This window comes from Myotis myotis, unplaced genomic scaffold (genome assembly GCF_014108235.1).
Source record: "Myotis myotis isolate mMyoMyo1 unplaced genomic scaffold, mMyoMyo1.p scaffold_m19_p_1, whole genome shotgun sequence".
NCBI classification, from domain to species: Eukaryota; Metazoa; Chordata; class Mammalia; order Chiroptera; family Vespertilionidae; genus Myotis; species Myotis myotis.
In genome coordinates, this window is record NW_023416313.1 from 171,847,361 (window position 1) to 171,870,234 (window position 22,874).

At 41.8% G+C, this 22,874-nt stretch overlaps 1 protein-coding gene across 1 annotated transcript in view; it reads right to left on the reverse strand.

Moving 5' to 3' along the window:
- Positions 1-282: 282 nt before the first annotated feature.
- DNAAF4 (dynein axonemal assembly factor 4) overlaps positions 283-22,874 on the reverse strand; it is a 79,734-nt gene continuing 57,142 nt past the window's right edge. The window contains exons 7-11 of the mRNA XM_036302205.1: positions 13,826-13,971; positions 9,747-9,856; positions 4,111-4,264; positions 2,976-3,081; positions 283-705 (exon numbers count right to left, since the gene is read on the reverse strand). Coding sequence (XP_036158098.1) covers positions 596-705; positions 2,976-3,081; positions 4,111-4,264; positions 9,747-9,856; positions 13,826-13,971 — 626 coding nt within the window. The 3' untranslated portion in view covers positions 283-595. The remainder of the gene's footprint in view (positions 706-2,975; positions 3,082-4,110; positions 4,265-9,746; positions 9,857-13,825; positions 13,972-22,874) is intronic.

Sequence of the window (22,874 nt, forward strand, 5' to 3'; positions counted from 1 at the left end):
ACAACTAATCAATGTGTGTCTGTCACATCAATGTTTCTCTCTGTCTCTCCCTCTCCCTTCCACTCTCTAAAATAGAAAAAATATCCTCAGGTGAGTATAAGAAAAATAAATAAAACAGGTCCTGTGCACTTGGAAACTATGTGAAAACATCAGTACTGATTATACCAAAGTCAACCATTCAGACAATTAAATAGAATATTTAATACAGACAAAATACTTTTTAAACACAATCTCTAATTTTAAAATTTTGCCTTATTAAAAATGAATCAGTAAGTGTCTTGGTAATCATCACACCAACAAATATTTTATTGGTTATAAGGGCAAGCTGAATTCAGTAACAAAAATATGTAACTAAATTATATATTAATATAAAGAGATAAAGAATTGAAATAGATTATTTTGATTTACTTAATCAGGGACCATGCATCTCAAACATAAATTTGTAATATTTTTCCTTCCAACAGCACTAGAACACTAAAATAAAGTGATTCTGCACAATTACCCATAACATGTACAAAGATTCCCAATGCCTCCAGTTATTTTGAAAAAACTCTAAACAAAACTCATTACAATACCTAGTTGCTTCCAGGAGTCATTAAGATTTTACTTCTGTTCCTTGAATTATGTTCCGAATCTTCTCAGCATCATTTTGTACAATTTTGTTGGACGGATCAATCTTAAGTGCAGCTTCATAATCCTGTAGGCCTATATTTATATAGCAATAATGATCAAGAAAATATTTCATAAATACTTACTTGTATTATCTAGACAATATATATTTTTAAATATGTTTTTAGAGAGAGAGGAAGGAAGGGGGGAGAGAGAAACATGGATGAGAGAGAAACCTCAATTGGCTGTCTCCTACCCACTGCCTAGTGGGGCTGATGCCTGAAGCCTGGCCATGTGCCCTGATCAGGAATCCAATAGGCAAACTCTCTTGGTGCATGGGATGATGCTCAACCAACTGAGCCACACCGGCCAGGACTTAGACAATATTTTTTAAAAATACAAATAACCACTAAGGATATGGCTCAGGACCAGTACCAGGCTTTAAATCAGAGTCACATCTTCACACACATGGCAGTAGCTCTAACAGACTGCAGAAATTTTTCCGTGATTTTGCGAATAATTATAATGAGTTCATTCAGGATTCAGTAAGAAGCAGTTATTTCAAATTCAAGAACAAATAAGCTAAAAGCTTAAATTCATTAAAGCATGAACACAATCAATAAAAGTCATATAATGAAAGGACATTTTTATCGCCTCAATGAAAAAGTAATAAATGGGCCCTGGCCAGGTAGCTCAGTTGGTTAGAGTGTCATCCCAATAAGCCAAGATTTCAGGTTTGATCCCATCAGGGCACATAAAAGAATTAACCAATGAATGCATAAATAAGTGGGACAACAAATCTCTCTCTCTCTCACTTTCTCTCCCCTCCCTCCCTCCCTTTCTTCCTTCTTTCTCTTTCTCTCCCTTCCTCTCTATTTCAAAAATCAATTAAAACAAACGAAAAAAAAAAAAAAAAAAAGAGCCCTGGCCTGGTTGGCTTAGTTGGTTGGAGCTTCCTCCCATGCACCCAGAGGTTATGGATTCGATTCCTGGTTGGGGCTTGTAAGGAGGCATCTGATCAATGATTCTCTCACATTGATGCTTCTCTCTCTCTCTCTCCCTTCCTCTCTCTAAAATCAATTTAAAAATATCCACAGGTTGAAGATTTTTTTTAAAAAAAGTAATAAATGGCATCATATTTAGAAATTCTAAATTTCTAAAAATAATTTTGGTAGACAATTCATACTTTATATAATTCATAAACTGTAGTTTATGGTGGTTTTTTTTCTGTAGTTATAGCTACAGAATTCCTTTGAGGAAAATTGGTTAAGAAAGAAAGCATTGTGGATGGGTTGGTAAATCATTACCAATAAAACAGTAGGAAGAATTTCTTTGGGAGGAAGGAAACTTGAGTTCTAAGTGCTGTATTGATTTGCCATGCTACTTCAGACAAATCACTTAACTTTTCCAACCCTTCATTTTCTCATCTTTAGCTCAAAAAAGCCTGATGCTACTATAATTTGAAAAGATAGTTTTATAATGTTTCATTCCTGTGTTGGTATTTTTTTATCCTCATGAAGCTAGGTAAGATACTATATTAGCATATATACATAATATAAATGCTTTGGTTAGAAAAATCTTCTAAAAATGGCAGTAATAAGTTTAAAAATGAACTCAGAAATAATAAAACTTTTAAAGGCTAGAGTCCATTAGGCCTTGAATGAAGGGAAGCTAAAAAACCATCTGGGAAGGAGGTATGGGAAAAGGAGAACTGAAGATGAAACCTCGCTACTACAATATTTTGCCTTTGGAACAACGTGAGTAGCTAACTGTAAATACGCCCTAAATACATTAAAAATGTAAAATAATAACAATTAAATAAGTGAGATGGCTTCAATACACATAGGGCTTAGTTACAAACCTTAGTACAGTGTTACACATATATACATAACAAGTGCTTGCTTCGGCAGCACACATACTAAAACTGGAACATACAGAGATTAGCATGTTCCATATTTAAAAACAAAAACAAAAAAACACACAAACATATGTAATAATAATACATTGTGGTAGATCAGTTATTTCTGAGCACATACATGTGTGTGACCAAAGAAGCTCATTTTAAAATTTCCATTATATCATAAGTGAGTCATTTATATCCTATGTCACACATCTTTTCATGGAAAAGTTGATATCACAGCATTTCCTAGATCTACACTTGTTCACATCTTGTTCTAACTCCCTTATATAAGAATCAATTTTTAAAATATTTCAAAAAATTTTTGTCAGATAAGTTACAAAGATTAAATAAAGTCATAAAAATATAAAATAATGGAGTTCTAAACAGTCATGATCTTAAATAAGCCTAATAACATTTTTTTCCAGAGTATAATTTGAAACTTGAAACATCTCTTTCATTTTCTTACCTTCTACATACAATTCTAGTTGACAGAATGCTGTTCCACGTCGTACATATGCCTTCATTCTCGCATTAGCATTGTCTGCAACAGGTGGTGTCAATAATTCTAGTGCCTTACAAAATAATAATAATAATAAGGGGAAAACATAACTTTCTAATTCAAATCTAAACAAAAATATGGTAAAAACTTTAACTTTAAAACAAGCCTCAAGCTCTCACCCACCTAAACTTTTGGCTTAGCTACTATAGGAATTTATTAAATACATATATTTATGTTGAGCAATTTAAGGAATTGTTCAGTTGTTCCTATATGAGACTCATACCCCTCTTCTCCAAAGTTTTAATTTGGTTCATCATCTGAAATCTCTAAAGCTTTATCTTTACTAGCAAGAATGATTAAGTAGCATTTTTGGCTCTTTATATTCAAATTAGATGATTCAGTTTATTTGTTTATTCAGTAAGTATTTGTTTATGTACAAAATTGTTCTGGTAAAGGGAAAACTAGATTAAAAAATATTGTCAGATGGTCAGTAGCTTAATGAGAGCAGAGTATGAAGACTTAGTCGTTTCTTCCATATCCTCAATTTCAAGAACCCACATAAGAGATTTTTGCATTGATTTTCCCTTAAAACAAGTTACTTTGATATGAAAAAAAAAACTAGCAGTGTAAGATAATGACATATCAATAATGAAAATTAGGATATACTAAGTTACTCTGAAAATGTGAAAACAATTATTGAGATAGGCTTTTACTGTGCAAGCGGCAGTGATACCAAGTATTTTTCCTTCCACCTTTTATTATGTGTCCAAAATTTTAATAAGAAAAAGGGTGAGCACAAACTGACAGCAATTTGCTCATTTCCATGTGAATTTCAACTGACAGACCAAAGCAATTTAGTAGCAATTGATAGGGGATTTCTAATCTAACTTAAAGGCTCAAGAAACTTGTCCATGCAAAAATAAATAAATAAATTTTTTTTCCAGAAAAAAAATGTAATAAACACGATGATTGTTAAAATCCTTTATTATTTAAATAATTCTCAATTATTTAAGTTTGACACATAAAAGGTAAGGTCATCATTTACACCAATAAATAGGAGTATAACAATTTTAAAGTATCATATGTAGATAAATATATATACCTTAGAAGAATCTTCGATGGCCTTGTGTAAGTTTTTTAATTTTAGGTGGCAAGCAGCCCGATTCAGATACAATAGTGGAATCTTAGTATTTAGTCTTATGGCTAAGTTGTATGCATTAATAGCTGCCAAATAGTTTTCTGTTGCAAACAATTTGCTAATGAGACAAAAACAAAACAAAAATAAACAATATTAATATTGAAACAGAAACACAGAAATAATATCTAATGATATTTGGCAAAGGGAATGGCTTACCTCCTTTTCTATAACCTCCCTGTATAATGGAGGTTATAGGCTATACTGACTCCACATACATCAGGATGTAATCAGCATGACCTCACCCCTACCTCCAAGGGTAGACATAAGTAGTCTAAGTTCATACACACATTTCCATCCTCCTTGCTACAATGATTGACTCAGGGATGGTGTTATAACCTAACTTGGTCTATTCAGAATGAAGCCTGTCGCCCTAGCCGGTTTGGCTCAGTGGATAGCATCGGCCTGCAGACAGACAGAAGGGTCCCAGATTTGATTCCGGTCAAGGGCACATGCCTGGGTTGCGGGCTCAATCCCCAGTGTGGGGCATGCAGGAGGCATCCAATAAATGATTCCCTCTCATCATTGATGTTTCTCTCTCTCTCTTCCTCTTTTTTCTTCTCTGAAATCAATAAAAATATATTTTTTTTAAAAAAGAAAAGAGAATGAAGCCTGTGACTTTGTTTTCAAAGTTAGAGCATGCAAAATTGGATAAACTCCCCCTGCTGGGTGCAAATGAAGAAAGCACACAGCCCAAACCGTGGCTGAGCTTTTTAAAAATATATATTTTTTATTGATTTTAGAGAGAGGAAGGGAGAGATAGAAAGACAGAAACACCAATGAGAGAGAAACATCAATTGGCTGCCTCCTGCACACACCCGAATGGGAATCTAGCCTAAAACCAGGGCATGTTCTCTGATCCGGAATCAAACCAGCAACCTTTTGGTGCACAGGATGACCTTCAACTAACTGAGCCACACCAGCCAGGGCTACATTCTTTTATTAAAAACAAAACAAAACAAACAAAACAAAACACTGGTTCATTTTTTTTTGCATGTTTACACATTTCTTTTTTTGTTGTTCATTTTTATTTTAATTTATTTTTGCATTTTTTAAATTTATTTCAGATAGGAAGAGGGAGAGAGAGAAACATCAATGATGAGAGAGAATCATTGATCTGCTGCCTCCTGCACACCTCCTACTGGAGATTGAACCTGCAACCAGGGCATGTGCCCTGACCAGGAATCGAACTGTGACCTCCTGGTTCATAGGTCAATGTTCAACCACTGAGGCACACAAGCCAGGCAGGGCTACATTTTTTAAAGTTCAATACTACTTTAAATAACCAAAAACAGTCTGAACTTAGAAATAGTCAAGTTTCAAGAGAAAAAAAAATAAACCTCTGTCTAAAAAATAATCTTTGAACACAAAATTTAAACAGAGAAGCTAATGCCCAGTCAGCATGGCTCAGTGGTTGAGTGTCAATCTATGAACCAGGAGGTCACAGTTCGATTCTCGATCAGGGCACATACCCAGGTTGTGGACTTGATTCCCAGTAGGTGGCATGCAGGAGCCAGCCAATCAATGATTCTCTCTCATCATTGATGTTTCTATCTCCTTCTCTCTCTCTCTCTTCCTTTCTAAAATCAATAAAAAATATATTTAAAAAAATAAAATAATAAATACATAAACAGAGTAGCTAATAACCATCAAGTCTACCCAGATGCCCCAAATAAGGCAATGCTAATGAAAAGAATTATGCAAAAGCACTCATTTAATACATATTGAACGCTTATTGTATTCAAGAGACACGGACAATTGCAAACTCCTCTAATTTTTAGAAAGAAACATTTTAACTGGCAATGGCCAAAAGTGTCAAACATTCTGTACAACAGCTGAGTGTGGGAGAAGCAACAAAAGCAGGAGTGTTAAGAAAGAAGCAAAGTGGAGGGAAGTAATGAAAGGAAAAAAGAGAGAAATCAGAAGTAGTGGGGCTTAGAAACTGGAATAGGGGTAGGGAGCAACACGTTCCAATGGAAGACAGAATGGCTTTGTTTGTGGGCAATAGTACCCACGTGTCCCCCAAAGGACTTTGACAGGCCTGGTCTCCTTCAACATCTTGTCTGGGTCTAAAATATACGTGGGCATCTCAAGAGCTTCTGAAATTGATATGTGTGCCTTAGGCACGTCAACCACTGCAATTTAGCACTCAGGGTAGAAGGAGGAAAAGGATAGGACATAAAAACAAAATGACAAGTCAGGCCATAATAGGTGCACTGCAACACAATATTATGGGCTGTAAAACTCATATAAACAAGCAACTGAACAGAATTATAATTACATCAAAGAAGTCATCTTAGAATATGAAATCTAAACATCTTTCAGTCAGGCAAAAGGTAGCAGCATAAATAACTATCATAAACAAACAGAGCTTTAAAATGCAGCAAAGCAAGACATATTTGGCCGCTCTGTACTAAACGTAGGCAGGTACGAGGAGCTGTTGGGAGGCAGTTCTCCGTGAGTCTCCCGCATGTCTTGTCAGATCCACTGACAGATTTTGTATGGGACATACAAAAGATGTCTGTATAGCAGACAACCTTGAAAGACAAAAATAGTGTCTCTTTCTGGGGCAAAGAGCAGATTTGTTGTTGCTCAGTAAGATATAGACAATAACTCCCTGCAAGGCAAAGGTTGGACAGGTTTGCTCACAATCTTATAGAAAACTGTACTCCCTAAGCTTAGCCTTCTCCGCTGTGGTGCTAACCTACTGTGTGTATAGCATTCACCCAGCCCCACCTCTGCATTGGCCTTGTGAGACTTGAGGGACAAAAGGAACCAACGTCAATGAAGCTCACACTGCTTGCCATGCCTTGAATAATGAAGTCTTTGTCTTTGACACACGAGTCTCCTGTCTTCCGCCAGCATCCACTAAACTGTGGTAGCTAACTTGTTACTGTCTTGCTAAGGCATGGACCCAAACCAAAGTATTACAAAGAAATTCAATTTGGCAAGTAGAACCGAAAGCTGTGTTGGGAGAAGATAGTAACAGGTGGCAGACAATCAGCATCAAAAAGTTCAACATGAGGGAAACTAGACTTTGGGTGGTGAGCACACAATAGAGTATACAGATGTCAAATTATAATGTTGTGCACCTGAAAATGATATAATATTATTAACCAATGATACCTCAATAAGTTTAATTTCTTAAAAGTCCAACATAAAATAAAAGGACATCAAGACAGGAAGGTAAAAATCCATATTCAGAAACTGCAGTCATACAGAAATTCAGACAAGTTGGTACTAGTTTAGTCTGTCAGGAAATAGCAGGCTGCTACATACAAAGTTGGGGTTCAGAAGCAGAATTAACCTGAGTGGCAAGAAAGAAAACAAAAGCAAAGCAGAGCCTCACTCTAAAAAGCATCAGCGAGGATACAAAATCTGGCACATGGCCAAGAGAATACAAAGAAAATTCAGACACTAAAACTAGAGTAGGCGACCTTATGTAGCAATAGTACCACGATGCTGGATGCTAAATTATAGAAGTATTCATTGATTCTATATCCTTGATTCCCTCCTATCTAACATTGGAATTTGCTGAGTTATGCAGATGGGATTCTACTGTGGGGGAAAAGAGACTTGAAGTCTGAGATTAAGACAGAGTTAGTTAAAAAAACAACAACAACAACAAAAAAACACCTCCAATAAAAATCACGCACAGAGTAATATCAGTGGGACAGAACAATGGTCCATCTACCTTGTATGATTACAAGTGTCTGGAAGGGTAGCAATTAAAGTTATTTAGACTCTAAGTCACGTAAGGCTGTTAAACAGCATCATATCTAAATAGGAGCACCTAGACTCTGTTTTATGTGAGATGTTCTAAGTAAAAAGCTTCTTGCACATACTGTTAATTGGAAGAGGTAAAATGCTTACATGAGCAAATAAAATTAAGATTATATATTTTCCTGAAAGGTAGATTCGACATTTAAAACTAAGACACAGCAACGGAAGGCTAGGTAAAGAAAATGAAGACACTCTGTGGCTTTCTCTACAAGATTATTTTTGAGTACATATAATCCCCTAAAGCAGCGGTCGCCAACCTCTAGGACCTCACGGATAACCGGTGGTCCACAGACCATCAGTTGGCGACCGCTGTCCTAAAGAGCTTCCCCAAGCTATTGCTCTTTTGAAAGGCGTGCCCACCTGTACCCTTTTCTGAAAGGGTAGCACTGTAAGGACAGCTGGGCTATTTTTGCCCGTGTAAATATAGAAGGCTACCATAAAACACAGCCTCTGGAGATGAAAGCATTTCATCCTTTGGCTTAAATTCAACACATTGCTTCTGAATCAGTTCTACTATGACTGTTTCTATCTTCTGTACTGCATTACATTGCTGGAGAGGATACACTTCTAACAATTCTTACATTTCCTTTTATCTGTTTGCACTTGGCATTATGATTAATAGTACTTTGCTCTGTTTCTCTGAACGTCATTAGTTACTAAGTTTTCTTCCATCTCTCCTCATTTTTAACTCTCTTCTTGTCCTCTTATTTTGCATCTCTTTCTTGTTCTACATAATTGAAGACTGTAAGGCAAAATAGTACAAAAACATAAAAACACTGAAGTAATTACAATCTACCAGTCATGGCTGCCTCAGTCAGGGCACATATAAGAATCAACCAATGAGTGAATAAATAAATGGAATGACAAAGAAATGTTTCTCCCCCCCCCCCCACTCTCTCTCTCTCTCAAATCAATAAACAACAAAAATTTTTTTAAAAAGGAACTTTAAAAAAACCTGTTAAGATAATAAATTAGTATTGTTTTCAGACACTAAGTTTATTATGGCAGCAATAGGAAATACGAAAGTATATATGATATATTAAACAATATCTATTATTACTTTAAAATATGAATTCAAATTGCCACTCAGAATGTACCAGAACTCACTGTTTTTGATAATTGTATAAAAATATTCACATGTAGTCATATATATGTAAATGGGGAAAAATTACCTGAATATAAAATTATAATTTATAAGATAATTTGCTAACCTTTTAAAATATGGATATGAATAATCAAAGAAGCTCAAGTTTTTAAGTGAGGTATTAGGTAGAACTTATATAAAATGTAAGTGAATGAAAAAGAGATTTTAATAAGCCATCCAAAAGATGTGATATTTTTCATTTCTATAACATTTAAATATTTAAAAAATAAAAATAAGAGCCTTACTTATTATATGATCTGACTTTTTTTTAAATATCTTTTTATATTGATTTCAGAGAGGAAGGGAGAGAGATAGAAACATCAATGATGAGAGAGAATCATTGATCGAGCCCACAACCTGGGCAGGAATCTGACTAGGAATGTGTCCTGACCAGAAATCTAACCGTGACCTCCTGCTTCATAGGTCAATGCTCAACCAGCCAGGCTGATTTGACCTTTTCATATGAAGGGCCCTGCCTACCTAATTTGTTTATTTGCGTCATCTCTTCCCAACAGCCACACACAGAAGCATATATGTCAAGATAGCTGGGAAATGTGAGAAAAATGAATGGCTACATAAATTTATTTTAAATCTCATGGCCAGAGTCCAAACTTACTTTCCTTTATCCTTCAACCATTCTGGGTTCTTTTCTTCTTCTTTTAAATCACTAAGTTCAGGAATATCAGTATTCATTGCTCTTTGTGCCTCTGCTTGTTTGTGTAGCCACTGAAATGAGAATGAAATCTTTTAGCTTTTCCATCTTCCTACATAAAACAGAAATAGTAGCCCTAGGCAGTTTGGCTCAGTGGATAGAGCGTCCGAAGGGTCCTATGTTCAATTCCGGTCAAGGGCACGTACCTCAGTTGCAGGCTTCTTGCCGGCCTGGGCTTGTGCAGGAGACAACCAATGGATGTATTTCTCTCACATAGATATTTCTCTCTGTCTTTCCCTCTCTCTTCCACTCTCTCTAAAAACCAATGGAAAAAAAAATATCCTCGGGTGAGGATTTAAAAAAAGAAAGAAAAAGCAGAAACAGAAATACTACCTTTTATGGAGTGAATATTTGTGTGCCCCCCAAACTCATATGTTCAAGTCATAATCACCAATGTGATGATATCTGGAGATGGAGCCATTGGGGAGTAATGAGAGTAGGGCCCAAATGATAGGATTAATGTTCTTATACAAGAGGAAGAGACCAGAGTTCATGTTCTTCCTCTCCACCACCCAACCCCTGCACCTTGATCTTGGACTTCCCAGCCTCCAGAACTATGAAATGAATGTCTGTTGTTTAAGCCACACCTATTCTATGGTATTTTGTTATAGCAGCCGGAGCAGACTGATAGAGTACTTGAAGGTGATTTTAATTTTTATGCATTAAAAAATGTTAACTAGCTGGTTAAGATTAAATGTATAAAATTTTCTAGTCCAAATTTCATCCAAATCTGGGAGTTTATGTGTTATTTCACTCTTCTTGTTCTTATTTTTCTATATTGAAAAAACTTTATAATTATAATAATATTTTATAATAACATAAAATAAAATAGCAAATATAAAAGTAATATTGTTTAATAAAAAATGTTAATATTTATAAATTGTTATTATGCCTTAAATATCTTCAATTACTTGCACAACTTTTTTTTCCCCTTCCTCCTCACCTGATGACATGTCTATTGATTTTAGTTCTAGAAGAGAGAGAGAGAGAGAGAGAGAGAGAGAGAGAGAGGGAGAGAGGGAAACACTGATGTGAGAGAGAAACATCAAGCGGCTGCCTTCCTTATGTGCTCCACCAAGGATCAAACACACAACCTAGGTATGTGCCCTGACCAAAATCAAACCACATACTTTTGGTGTGCGGGATGATGCTCCAACTAACTGAGCCACCTAGACAGAACTATTTCCACAACTTTTCAATTGAGAGAAGTATCAGTTCACACCTTACCATAAAGAAATGCAGTTGTTAGTGCTTATATAACTAAAGATACAATATTTAAAATCTTAAAGCTCAGGAACTTATAAATGATGAAAGATATTAACTCCAAAGCATCAAACATTAGAATACCTGACATTAATAATTAATTGTAATATAATATACTAGTAGCTCGGTGCACGAAATTCGTGCACTGGGGTTGACGGGGTTGGGGGAAGGGCCCCTCAGTCTGGCCTTCATCCTCTCCAATCTGAGACCCCTCAGGGAATGTCCAACTACCTGTTTGTGCCCACACTTTTAACAGATAACAGCTCCATTGTTGTTTCTTTCTTATGCTTAAAACCATTGGAATTAGTAGGTATTCAAAGTGTGTATACATTTTGGGGCGACACCCTGTATATCTCTAGTCAGCGGTGAAAGAAACCAACAGCAGATTTGGAACCCCCAGACAGGGAACCTCGCTCATTCCCCCCATGTCTCCCCACTTCACTTTCCACCTTCATGGGCAGCAGGAGAATCAACATTTTCTCTCATTAATTTGGAAAAGCACGTCCTCTCACCCGCTGCCTGGCAGGAGTGCGCTAGGCCCCAAGCAAGCGAGGCTCGTCAGGTCAGCCTTCGCTCATGGGTGCTGGCACCCAAAGTGCACATTCCTCCTCTACAGTCGCCCCGACTATCCCACTGTTTCACTGAGAGGACGGAATTCCTCTCCACCTCTGGGTTCTTGATTTTGAACGCTGACTGAAGGCACCTCAGCGAGGGCTGCCCTCGCCCACCAGGTGTGTCTGTCTGCATCTGCTCCTGCCTCAGCACCTGCATTAACCCCCTAGAGGTGATCTCGTAGCTGCACTGGCCTCCGTGGGAACAGGGCATCACCACTCCGCCCTCTCACTGTCATCTCACAGGCGCCCACCCTCAGCACCCAGAACACCCAGACACTCTCCAAAGGACGTGAGCGCATCAGAGGGGATGTGTGCACATCCTGTGGGGGTGTTAGGCATGCTGGGTTGATGGAAGTGCGGTGGAGAGTCGGGGGGGGGGGGGGGGGGAGGGGGACTTGTGCACGCCTTGGTTTGCAACTGTTGCAGGCGCGGGAGGGTGACAGTGTGCTGGGGGATGTTCGCACACCAGGGGGCGATGTGCACACGGGAGGCCTCTGGCTTTGCAGATCCGAAAACCCCCGTGGTGCGGCCAGGAGGACGTCAGTCTGGCCTGCCACAGTGGCTGTCCCTGTGATCCTGCACCTTCTGGGCCAGGAGTCGGATCTTGCGCAGCCACTCCTGGGCGCTGATGGCCTGCAGGCGCTACTTCAGCTCAACCTGCAGGCTCCATTTGGCGCACTCACAGCTGTCACCACCGCCATGTGGGGAGTACAGGCCGCCCTCCACTGGCCTGCCTCCCCTGTCCAGAGGCTCTCTGTGCTGCTCACCTGCCCAGAGTGACTGGGGCTGGGTGGAAGCCAGGCTCCTGCCCTGCCCAACCCCGGCCAATCCGCCCCTGTGTGAGCTGCCGCCCCACCAGGAAGGGTCACGGATGCAGGTCCCGGGACTGCAGACAGCCTCAAGCACTGCCCCCCACCTGGCAGGGTCACAGATCCGTGTCTTGGTCCCGCGGACAGCCTCAAGCACTGCCCCCCGCCGAGCAGGGTCAAAGATCCGTCTCTTGGTCCCACGGACAGCCTCAAGCACTGCCCCCCGCCCGGCAGAGTCACAGATCGGGTCCCGGACCGCAGACAGCCTTGCCCACTGCCACTCGCCTTCAATATGCAAATTAGCCGCCATCTTGTTGCTTCAGGGTAGGGGTCCCCACTGGGGTGCCTGGCCAGCCTGGATGAGGGGATGATGGCTGTTTGCAGCTGGTCACACCCCCTTCAGGGTGGGGGTCCCCACTGGGGTGCCTGGCCAGTCTGGGTGAGGGGCTGAGGGCCGTTTTCAGGCTGGCGGGCGACTGAAGCTCCCAACCTCTCCTTTTTTTCTTTTTTTTTTTATTCTGGGATTTATTTACCTTTTATGGCTATCACTGGAGCTGAGAACCGGCTTTAGCTCTGAGACCCGGCTGCAGCTCTGAGACCTCAAGCTGCTGAAAGCAGGTACTGGGTTTGTTTGGGTTCTATAATTGTAACACTGTTGCGATCCTGCTGGCTGAAGCCCGGCTGGCTGAAAGCAGGTTTCTGGAGTTTGTTTAGGTTCTATAATTGCAACATAGTTGCTTAGAGTTGCAGCTCAGAGGCCAGCAGTGGGGAACCTTGGCTTCCTCCTTCACTGGAGCAAGCAAGCCTCCTGTTCGCTTCAGCTGCCTGGCTGCCGGCCGCCATCTTGGTTGGCAGTTAATTTGCATATTGCCCTGATTAGCCAATGGAAGCGTGTCGGAGCTACGGTTAATTACCATGTTTGTCTATTATTAGATAGGATTAATAATAAATTTCCAAATCTATTCTTACCACAACATATACTGATCTAAACTTTACAAATCTATTCTAGAAAATGGTGTATTTGATAAAATAAATGGCACATGCAACAGTTTATCTCCTGGAATAAGCAAGACTGCTGTATATTAAATCAGTGTTTTCTCATCAGCATTCTGGAGCCAAAAAATAATCCTGTAAAATATATTTTTCTCATAAGGAAATACTAAAATATATTCATGAAGTAATGTCTTCAGTTTAATAAGTACTTAAGAATTTCAGACACACTAGTTGTTTCGAACACATGAAATAAAAAATAAAGAATTTTCACTGTGGTCATTGTACTAAAAGCAAGTACACCTACCTCCTCTTCTTCTGCTACTCGTGATTCCCGGAGAGCAGTTGGGAATACTCGAGGGGTGAAGTTAACTTGAATACTGCCTACAGAGCGAGGAGCAGGAATACGGTCTTCCTTTAACTTCTCAGAAAATATGTTTTCTGAGTTTCTCCCTTCAAAAACAGTATTAGTTAGTTATTTAGTTCTCATTTTCTAGTTAATAGTCAAACTGATTTTTAAATAAATTACCCATCAAAGGTACTTCTAAAATCCTATACAAATAAACCAAAGAAACTTCCTACAAGAAGGAATGTAAAATCCACCATTGAAAGTATGGCAGCTAGCCTGGCCAGCGTAGGTCTGTGGTTGTTTCAACCTAGGAACCAGGAGGTCACAGTTCAATTCCTGGTCGGGGCACATGCCCGGGTTGCGGACTTGATCCCCAGTGGGGCTCATGTAGGTGGCAGCCTATCAATGATTCTCTTTCATCACTGATGTTTTTCTCTTTCTCTTCCTCTCCCTTCTGTTATTAAAATATATTTAATAAAAAGAAAAAATAATTTCAAATGCATGTATTAAAAGATTAAAAAACATAATTAAAACAAGTTGGACAAAGAACACAGAAAACCCCAAAAGAAGAATCAAAATAAAAGCAAAAAAAAAAAAAAAAGACAAAATAAAAACAAACACAGGAATTAATATAAAATAAAAAAAAAAAAAAGAAACAACAGAAAGGATCAACAAAACCAAAAATTACAATTTTTTTTAACAGACTACAAAAATTTGCAAAATGTTGCAATAGTTGATCAAGGAAAAAAAATAGTATTAGAAATAAAGAAATGATATCCGTATAGACAGAATAGAGATAAGCAAATAAGAGAAACTTTATGCCAATAAATTTGAAAACATAATATGCATAATTTCCTAAAAAACAAATTACCAAAATTGACTTGAAAAAAAACAACACAGAAAATCTAAATAACTGGTAACTATAAAGAAACTAAATGTACTTCCATAAATAATCCATACCTAGACAGTGTTAGAAATAGTTTTACTAAACCTTCAAGCAACATATATTTCACATGTAACCAAATTGTTTCAAGGAATACAAAAAGAAAAAAGTTCCATAATTTAGAGGGTAACTTGCTATCAAATCTGAACAAAGACAGTATGAGAAACAAAAAAATATAAGTGAATCTGCCCTGGCGCGGTACTTCAATTGGTTAGCAGTCATCGGCAAACTGCAGCTCGCAAGCCACATGCTCCTCTTTGACCCCTTGAGTGTGGCTCTTCCACAAAATACCAACTTCTGAGCATGGGCCACGAAGTTTCAATCACACTGTATGTGCACGCCCGCACGTGGTATTTTGTGGAAGAGCCACACTCAAGGGATCAAAGAGCCGCATGTGGCTTGAGAGCCGCAGTTTGCCAAGCACTGGTAGAGCATCATCCTGATACACCAAGGTTGCGGGTCCAATCCCTGGTCAGGCCACATATAAGAAGCAACCAATGAATGCATAAGTAAGTGCAACAACAAATTCCTGTTTCTCTCTCTCCTTCTCCATTCCTATTTCTCTCTAAAAATCAGTAAGTAAACATTTAAAAAATGAGTTTTTATTGATTTCAGAAAGAAGGGAGAAGGAGAAAGAAATAGAATCATTAATGATGAGAGAGAATCATTGAACAGCCACCTCCTGCATGCCCCCCACCGGGGATAGAGCCTGCAACCATGGCATGTGCCTTGACTGAGAATTGAATCATGACTTCCTGGTTCATAGGTTGATGCTCAAATACTGAGCCATGCTGACCAGGCAATAAGTAAACAATTTTAAAATGTAAGTGAATCTTGAGAAACCAAAATGGCAGCATAAGTAAACACTAGAAATTGCTGCCTCGCACAACCACTTCAAAAATACAACTAAAAGACAAAATGGACATCATCCAGAACCACAGGAAGGCTGGCTGAGTGGAAATTCTACAATTAGAAGGAAAGAGAAAAGCACACTGAGACTCAGAGGAGATGCAGAAGTAAAGTGCAGAGGTACGGAGGCGCACGTGGAAAGGGCTGGCAACTGAGGACACGGTTGTCTTTTCCAATCGGGAAGGGGTCTCAAGCTCCCGAATGCTCTGAACTCCAGTTCCGGGTGAGTCTCTGGGGACCCAGACTCATACGGGGAGAAACTGGACTGTCTGGCATCAGTCGGAACTCGAGGGCGGCTTTCTCTCAGAGGCGCCTGCAGTGATTACTGGGACACTGAGAAGCGGGGCCTCTTAGGGTAGGACTGAGGAGCAGCCATAGCTGCTTGCTCTGCCCTGTTGATCACCTGAGACCCCACCCCACCCAAGCTGTGCACAGAGGCTTTTGCATATGAAAGGCCTGGCCCTTTGCAATCTGAAAATTACCTAACAAACTGCAGCTGGGTCAGAGAGACCCAGAACTTCCAAAAGAAGCCCCAAGGACCCACAGCAGCTTGCACTGCTTCACAGCTGGGCCTCATCTGGGCACCTCCAACACCCCCAAAAAAGAAGAGGAATCTGTAGATCTCTCCATAGCTCCTGCTGGGTAGCTTCAGGCAGAGGCTAAATTAGCACCTCCTTAGAGATCCAAGAGCCAGTGTACCCAGTGGTCAGAGTGGGACCATCCAGATTACAACTCCTCAGATCCATAAGGGACACACTCAGGGGGCAGACTCAGTGAGCACCAAAGCCCCACTGAAACAAGTCTTGCCCCAGAAGGGTGTCTCCAGCACAGAAGTTCTCCCACTGCAGACACAGCTGATCCTCACAGCCAATTGGCCGGGAGGTCAATTCCTCCTAGTGATACCTACAACAATCAAGGCTTAACTACAACAAGACTGTGCACAAAGCCCACAAAGGGGTGCACAAAGAGTGTCCAGCTTAGGTAACTGGGGAGGCTGAGTCACTGGGCCCTATAGGACACCTAGCACATAAAGCCACTCTATCAACACAGGGAAGCATAAAAAATGTGGAGACAAAGAAACAGGTCACAAATGACAGAAATGGAGGAAAGCAAACGACTGGATATAGAGTTCAAGGCCACGTTTATAAGGTTTTTCAAGAATTTTCTAGAAACTGCTGATAAATTTAGTGAGACCCTCAAGAAATCTAGTGAGACCCTCGAGGTTATGAAAAAGGACCAACTAGAAATTAAGCAAACACTGACTGAAATAAAGAATCCTATCTAATAATAGACAAACATGGTAATTGACTGTACCTTCACTATGCCTCCCACTGGCTAATCAGCACGATATGCAAATTAACCCAACCAAGATGGCGGCCGGCAGCCATGCAGCTGAAGCGAGCAGGAGGCTTGCTTGGTCCAGTAATGGAGGAAGCCAAGGTTCCCTGCCAGCCGTGACCCGGCTCTGAGCTCCAAAAGCAACAAAGTTTCAATTATAGAAGCTAAACAAACCCCATATACCTGCTTTCAGCAGGCCGTGGCCTCAGAGCTGGAGCGAGCAAGAACCGGCTCTCAGCTCCAGTGACATCAAAAAAGTTTCAATTATAGAGGGTAAATAAATCCCAGAATTAAAAAAAAGAAAAAAAGAAGATGCTGGGAGCTTTAGTCGCAAGCCAGCCTGAAAACAGCCCTCAGCCCCTCACCCGGACTGGCCAGGCATCCCAGTGAGGACCCCCACCCTAAACGGAGTGTGGCCAGCCTGAAAACAGCCATCAGCCCCTCATCCAGGCTTGCCTGGCACTCAAGTGGGAACCCCACCCTGATCTGGGACACCCTTCAGGGCAAACCAGCCGGCCCCCACCCGTGCACTAGGCCTCTATCCTATATAGTAAAAGGGTAATATGCAAACTGACCCTAACAGCAGAAAGACTGGGAATGACTGGTCACTATGACACACACTGACCACCAGGGGCAGATGCTCAATGCAGGAGCTGCCCTCTGGTGGTCAGTGCGCTCCCATAGGGGGAGCTCTGCTCAGCTACAAGCCAGGCTGATGGCTGCCAGTACAGCAGTGCTGGTGGGAGCCTCTCCTGCCTCCTCAGTAGCACTAAGGATGTCCGACTGCAGCTTAGGTCTGCGCCCCGCTGGCAAGTGGACATCCCCCGAGGGCTGCTGGGCTGCCAGAGGGATGTCAGATTGCCAGCTTAGGCCCAATCCCCCGGGGAGCAGGCCTAAGTCAGCAGGTGGCCAGTGCACAAATTTTTGTGCACCAGGCCTCTAGTATTATATAGAGTTCCAACAGCAGACTAGAGGATCGCAAGAATCAAGTCAAAGATTTGAAATATGAAGAAGCAAAAAACACCCAACCGGAAAAACAAAAAGAAAAAAGAATCCAAAAATATGAAGATAGTGTAAGGAGCCTCTGGGACAACTTCAAGCGTACCAACATCCAAATTATAGGGGTGCCAGAAGAAGAGAGAGAGCAAGATATTGAAAACCTATTTGAAGAAATCATGACAAAAAACTTCCCCTACCTGGTGAAAGAAATAGACTTACAAGTCCAGGAAGCACAGAGAACCCCAAACAAAAGGAATCCAAAGAGGACCACACCAAGACACATCATAATTAAAATGCCAAGAGCAAAAGACAAGGGGACAATCTTAAAAGCAGCAAGAGGAAAACAGTCAGTTACCTACAAGGGAGTACCCATACGACTGTCAGCTGATTTCTCAACAGAAACTATGCAGGCCAGAAGGGAGTGGCAAGAAATATTCAAAGTGATGAATGCCAAGAACCTACAACCAAGATTACTTTACCCAGCAAAGCTATCATTCAGAATTGAAGGTCAGATAAAGAGCTTCACAGATAAGGAAAAGCTAAAGGAGTTCATCACCACCAAACCAGTATTATATGAAATGCTGAAAGGTATTCTTTAAGAAGAGGAAGAAGAAAAAGGTAAAGATAAAAATTATGAACAAAAAAAAAATTATGAACAACAAATACATATCTATCAACAAGTGAATCTAAAAATCAAGTGAATAAATAATCTGATGAACAGAATAAACTGGTGATAATAATAGAATCAGGGGCATAGAACGGGAGTAGACTGACTATTCTCAGGGGGGAATGGGGTTTGGGGGGTGTGGGAAGAGACTGGACAAAAACTGTACACCTATGGATAAGGACAGTGGGGGGTGGGTAAGGGCAGATGGTGGGGTGGGAACCGGGTGGAGGGGAGTTATGGGGGGAAAAAGAGGAACAACTGTAATAATCTGAACAATAAAGATTTAATTTAAAAAAAATAAAAAAATGTAAGTGAATCTCAATATGAAGATAAAGATAAAATCATTTATAAAATATTCATAAATTGAATTAAACTGTATAAATATCAGCATGATCAAATGTTGAAAATACTTCTTATCTATAAAAGTGTGTTTGGGTTCCAATAGTACTTGATTAGTTTCTTTTTTTTTTTTTAATACTCATCCAAGGATATTTTTCCATTGATTTTTAGAGAGGGAAAGACAGAGAGAAATATCAGATGTGAGAGAAACACATCGATTGGTTCCCTCCTGCATGTGCCCCAACCAGGGCCGAGCAGGGAAGGAGCCTGCAACCAAGATATGTGCCCTTGACCAGAATCGAACCTGGGACCCTTCGGTCTGCAGGCCAACGCTCTATCCAATGAGCCAAATTGGCTGGTGTGGGTTTCAATAATACTTGAAAACATCCAGTTTGTTTGGCAGTATTTAAAATATGAAAGAAAATGTTTTCATATACTCTAGTTGGTATAGTTTGTTGAAATGTTATTAAAGAAGGAGATATTTTAGAAGTTAACTTGCATGTAAATATTAAACCACAATCCTATATAATAAAAGAGAAACATGTAAATTAACCATCCCTCTGCTACACTCAAGCCATGTCCACAAGCCACACCCACAAGCCAATCAGGGATGAGTATGCAAATTAACCCAACTAAGATGGCAGCAGCCACAGAGCTGGAGCGAGCAGGAGGCTTGGGTTGCACCTGGCGATGGAGAAAGCCAAGCTTCCTACCTGCCCTGGCCAGCCCTCGGCTCTGCTCAAGACTACAAAGTTTCAATTATAGAAGATAAATAAATCCCAGAAAAAAAAAGAAAAAGAAAAAAAGGAGAGGCTGGGAGCTTGGGTCACCAGGGGTGTGGCCAGCCTGAAAACAGCCCTCAGCCCTTCATTCAGGCTGGCCACACCCGTGCACCAGGCCTGTATCCCATATAACAAAAGGGTAATATGCAAATTGACACTAACAGCAGAAAGACCGGGAATGACTGGTCACTATGACACACACTGACCACCAGGAGGCAGATGCTCAATGCAGGAGCTGCCCCCTGGTGGTCAGTGCGCTCCCATAGGGGGAGCTCTGCTCAGCCACAAGCCAGGCTATTGGCTGCCAGCACAGCGGTGGTGGCGGGAGCCTCTTCTGCCTCCTCAGCAGCGCTAAGGATGTCCAACTGCAGCTTAGGCCTGCTCCCCACTGGCAAGTGGACATCCCCCGAGGGCTCCCGGGCTGCCAAAGGGATGTCTGACTGCCAGCTTAGGCCCAATCCCCTGGGGAGTGGGTCTAAGCCAGCAGGTGGACATCCCCCAAGGGGCCCCAGACTACAAGAGGGCACAGGCTGGGCTGAGGGACCCCCATGAGTGCACAAATTTTTGTGCACCGGGCCTCTAGTAAAATATAAATTCAATAATGATTATTGCTTAATACTCCAAACAACTTTTCAATATGCTAGACCTCACTGTTGAAGTAGAAATGACATGTAACTAAGTAGAAAGAACACAGGTTTCAGATGCAGACAGATCTGGGTTCAAATCCCACAGGCTTACTTATTGGGTATTTGTTTATCCTTTCTGAACATTTCCTCTAAAATAAGAATAGCAGCACTTATCACAAAGTATTGTTGTGAAGACTGAGTGATACATCCAATAAAGACACGTGGCATAGTGTGATCACCAATGAATGTTAATTAATACTCGAGGCCCGGTGCAAGAAATTCATGCTCAGGTATGATCCCTAGGCCTGGCCAGCAATCAAAGTACAAGCATCTGGTGTGGATGGGCAGGTCCCAGCTGACGTCTGGACTCTGGGGAGCATCTGGGCCCCTAGGCCCTTGCATGCCCCCCTCCACCTGAGTCACAGTGCTCAAGTCACCACACAGAGATGCGATGAGTGCAGCCAGACACCGCAGCTTGGGCCTCTGGGTTGCCCAGCAGCACCCCATGGAAGCCAGGTGGGCAGCGCACTCCCTCGCGGCCGGCCTCACATAGTGGCTCTTGCGCGAACCCACGGGGAGCCTGACTGGCCCCTGTGGTTCCAGCAGCTGCAGCCCGGCTTACCCAGAAGAGGCTATGTGGGTGCAGGGCAGGCTCCTCATGGGTGCCCAGCACCTGAACACAGGGGTTTCCCCCGCACATAAGCCCCGGTGTTCCGGGGGAGGATAGCAAGGGGAGTGAGAGAGAGCTTGTTGGACACCCCACATTCTCACTGCACCTCCGTCCCCATCACCCCTGCCCCCAGGTAGCCAATGAGAGGTTGCAGCATGCCGCCCCCTGGTGGTCAGTGCACGTCATAGCGAGTGGTCAAACTCCCGGTCTCCCAGTCAAACAACCACGCTAGGGGATAATTTGCATATTAGGCTTTTATTATATAGGATAATCACATAAGTAATTTTACTACAAAATTCTCCATTTGCTAAATATTCACAAAACAAAGTTTAATATTCTGAGATAAAATCAAACTCTTAGCTTTCAATAAAGAAATATGTACTTTTAACTATTTTTGAACACATCAGGATCCAAGTCCAGAAGAACCCTTGTTTGCTTGATATTAAGTTTGCTTACTAGTATTCATCTTCCTGAGTCATGTGAGGAAAAAGTCTTTTAACAAAATTCCTAGTTTATTATCTCTAAAGGAATAAATGAATGTCTCTGGCACTGACAGTCCACTCCAATACTTTTAAATATATATATATATATCCTATCTAATAAAAGAGAAACATGGTAATTAGCCATACGTCCGCTACCCTTCCCATTGGCTAATCAGGGCGATATGCAAATTAACTGCCAGCCAAGATGGCGGCCGGCAGCCAGGCAGCTTGAAGCGAACATGAAGCCTGCTTGCTTCAGTGACGGAGGCTTGCAACGTTCCCCACCTGCCTTGCCGGCCTCTGAGCTTGCAGTTTGAAACATTGTTACAAATATAAAAGCTAAACAAAACCCCAGAAACCTGCTTTCAGACAGCCCGGATCTCAGAGCTGGAGTTGAAACAGTGTTTCAATTATAGAACCCAAACAAACCAGATACCTGCTTTCAGCAGCGGAGGTCTCATAGCTGGAGCCAAGCCTTAGAGCTAAAGCTGGCGCAGAATAAAAAAAGAAAAAAAAAGAAAAAAAGGAGAGGTTGGGAGCTTCAGTCACCCGACAGCCTGAAAACAGCCCTGAGCCCCTCACCCAGACTGGCCAGGCACCCCAGTGGGGACCCCCACCCTGAAGGTGTGTGACCAGCTGCAAACAGCCATCAGCCCCTCACCCAGGCTGGCCAGGCACCCCAGTGGGGACCCCCACCCTGATCCAGGACACCCTTCAAGGCAAACCAGCCAGCCCCCACCCGTGCACCAGGCCTCTATCCTATATAGTAAAAGGGTAATATGCCTCCTAGCACCGGGATCAGCCTGACAGGGTGCAGCGCCCAAACCCCCTAATCGCCCTGTGGCTCTGTGTGTGACGGGGGCGGGGCCACAACCTCCCTATCCACCCTGCTCTGTTTGTGACAGGGGAAGGCGCCCCAACCCCCTGATCAGCCCTACTCTGTGCCTGATAGGGGGGAGGTCCACAACCCCCTGATCGCCCTGCGGCTCTGTGTGTGACAGGGTGCAGCACCCCAACCCCCCACCACGGGCCCTGCTCTGTGTGTGACGGGGTAGAGCCATAACCTCCCCATCGGCCCTGCCCTGAGTGTGACAGTGGCGGCGCCCTAACCCCCTGATCGGTCCTGCTCTGTGGGTGATAGAGGGTGGCACTCCAACCCCCCCTCCACGGGCCCTGCTCTGTGTGTGACTGGGGGCGGTGCCCCAACTCCCCTATCGGCCCTACTCTGTGAGTGACAGGGGGGAGCTCCCCA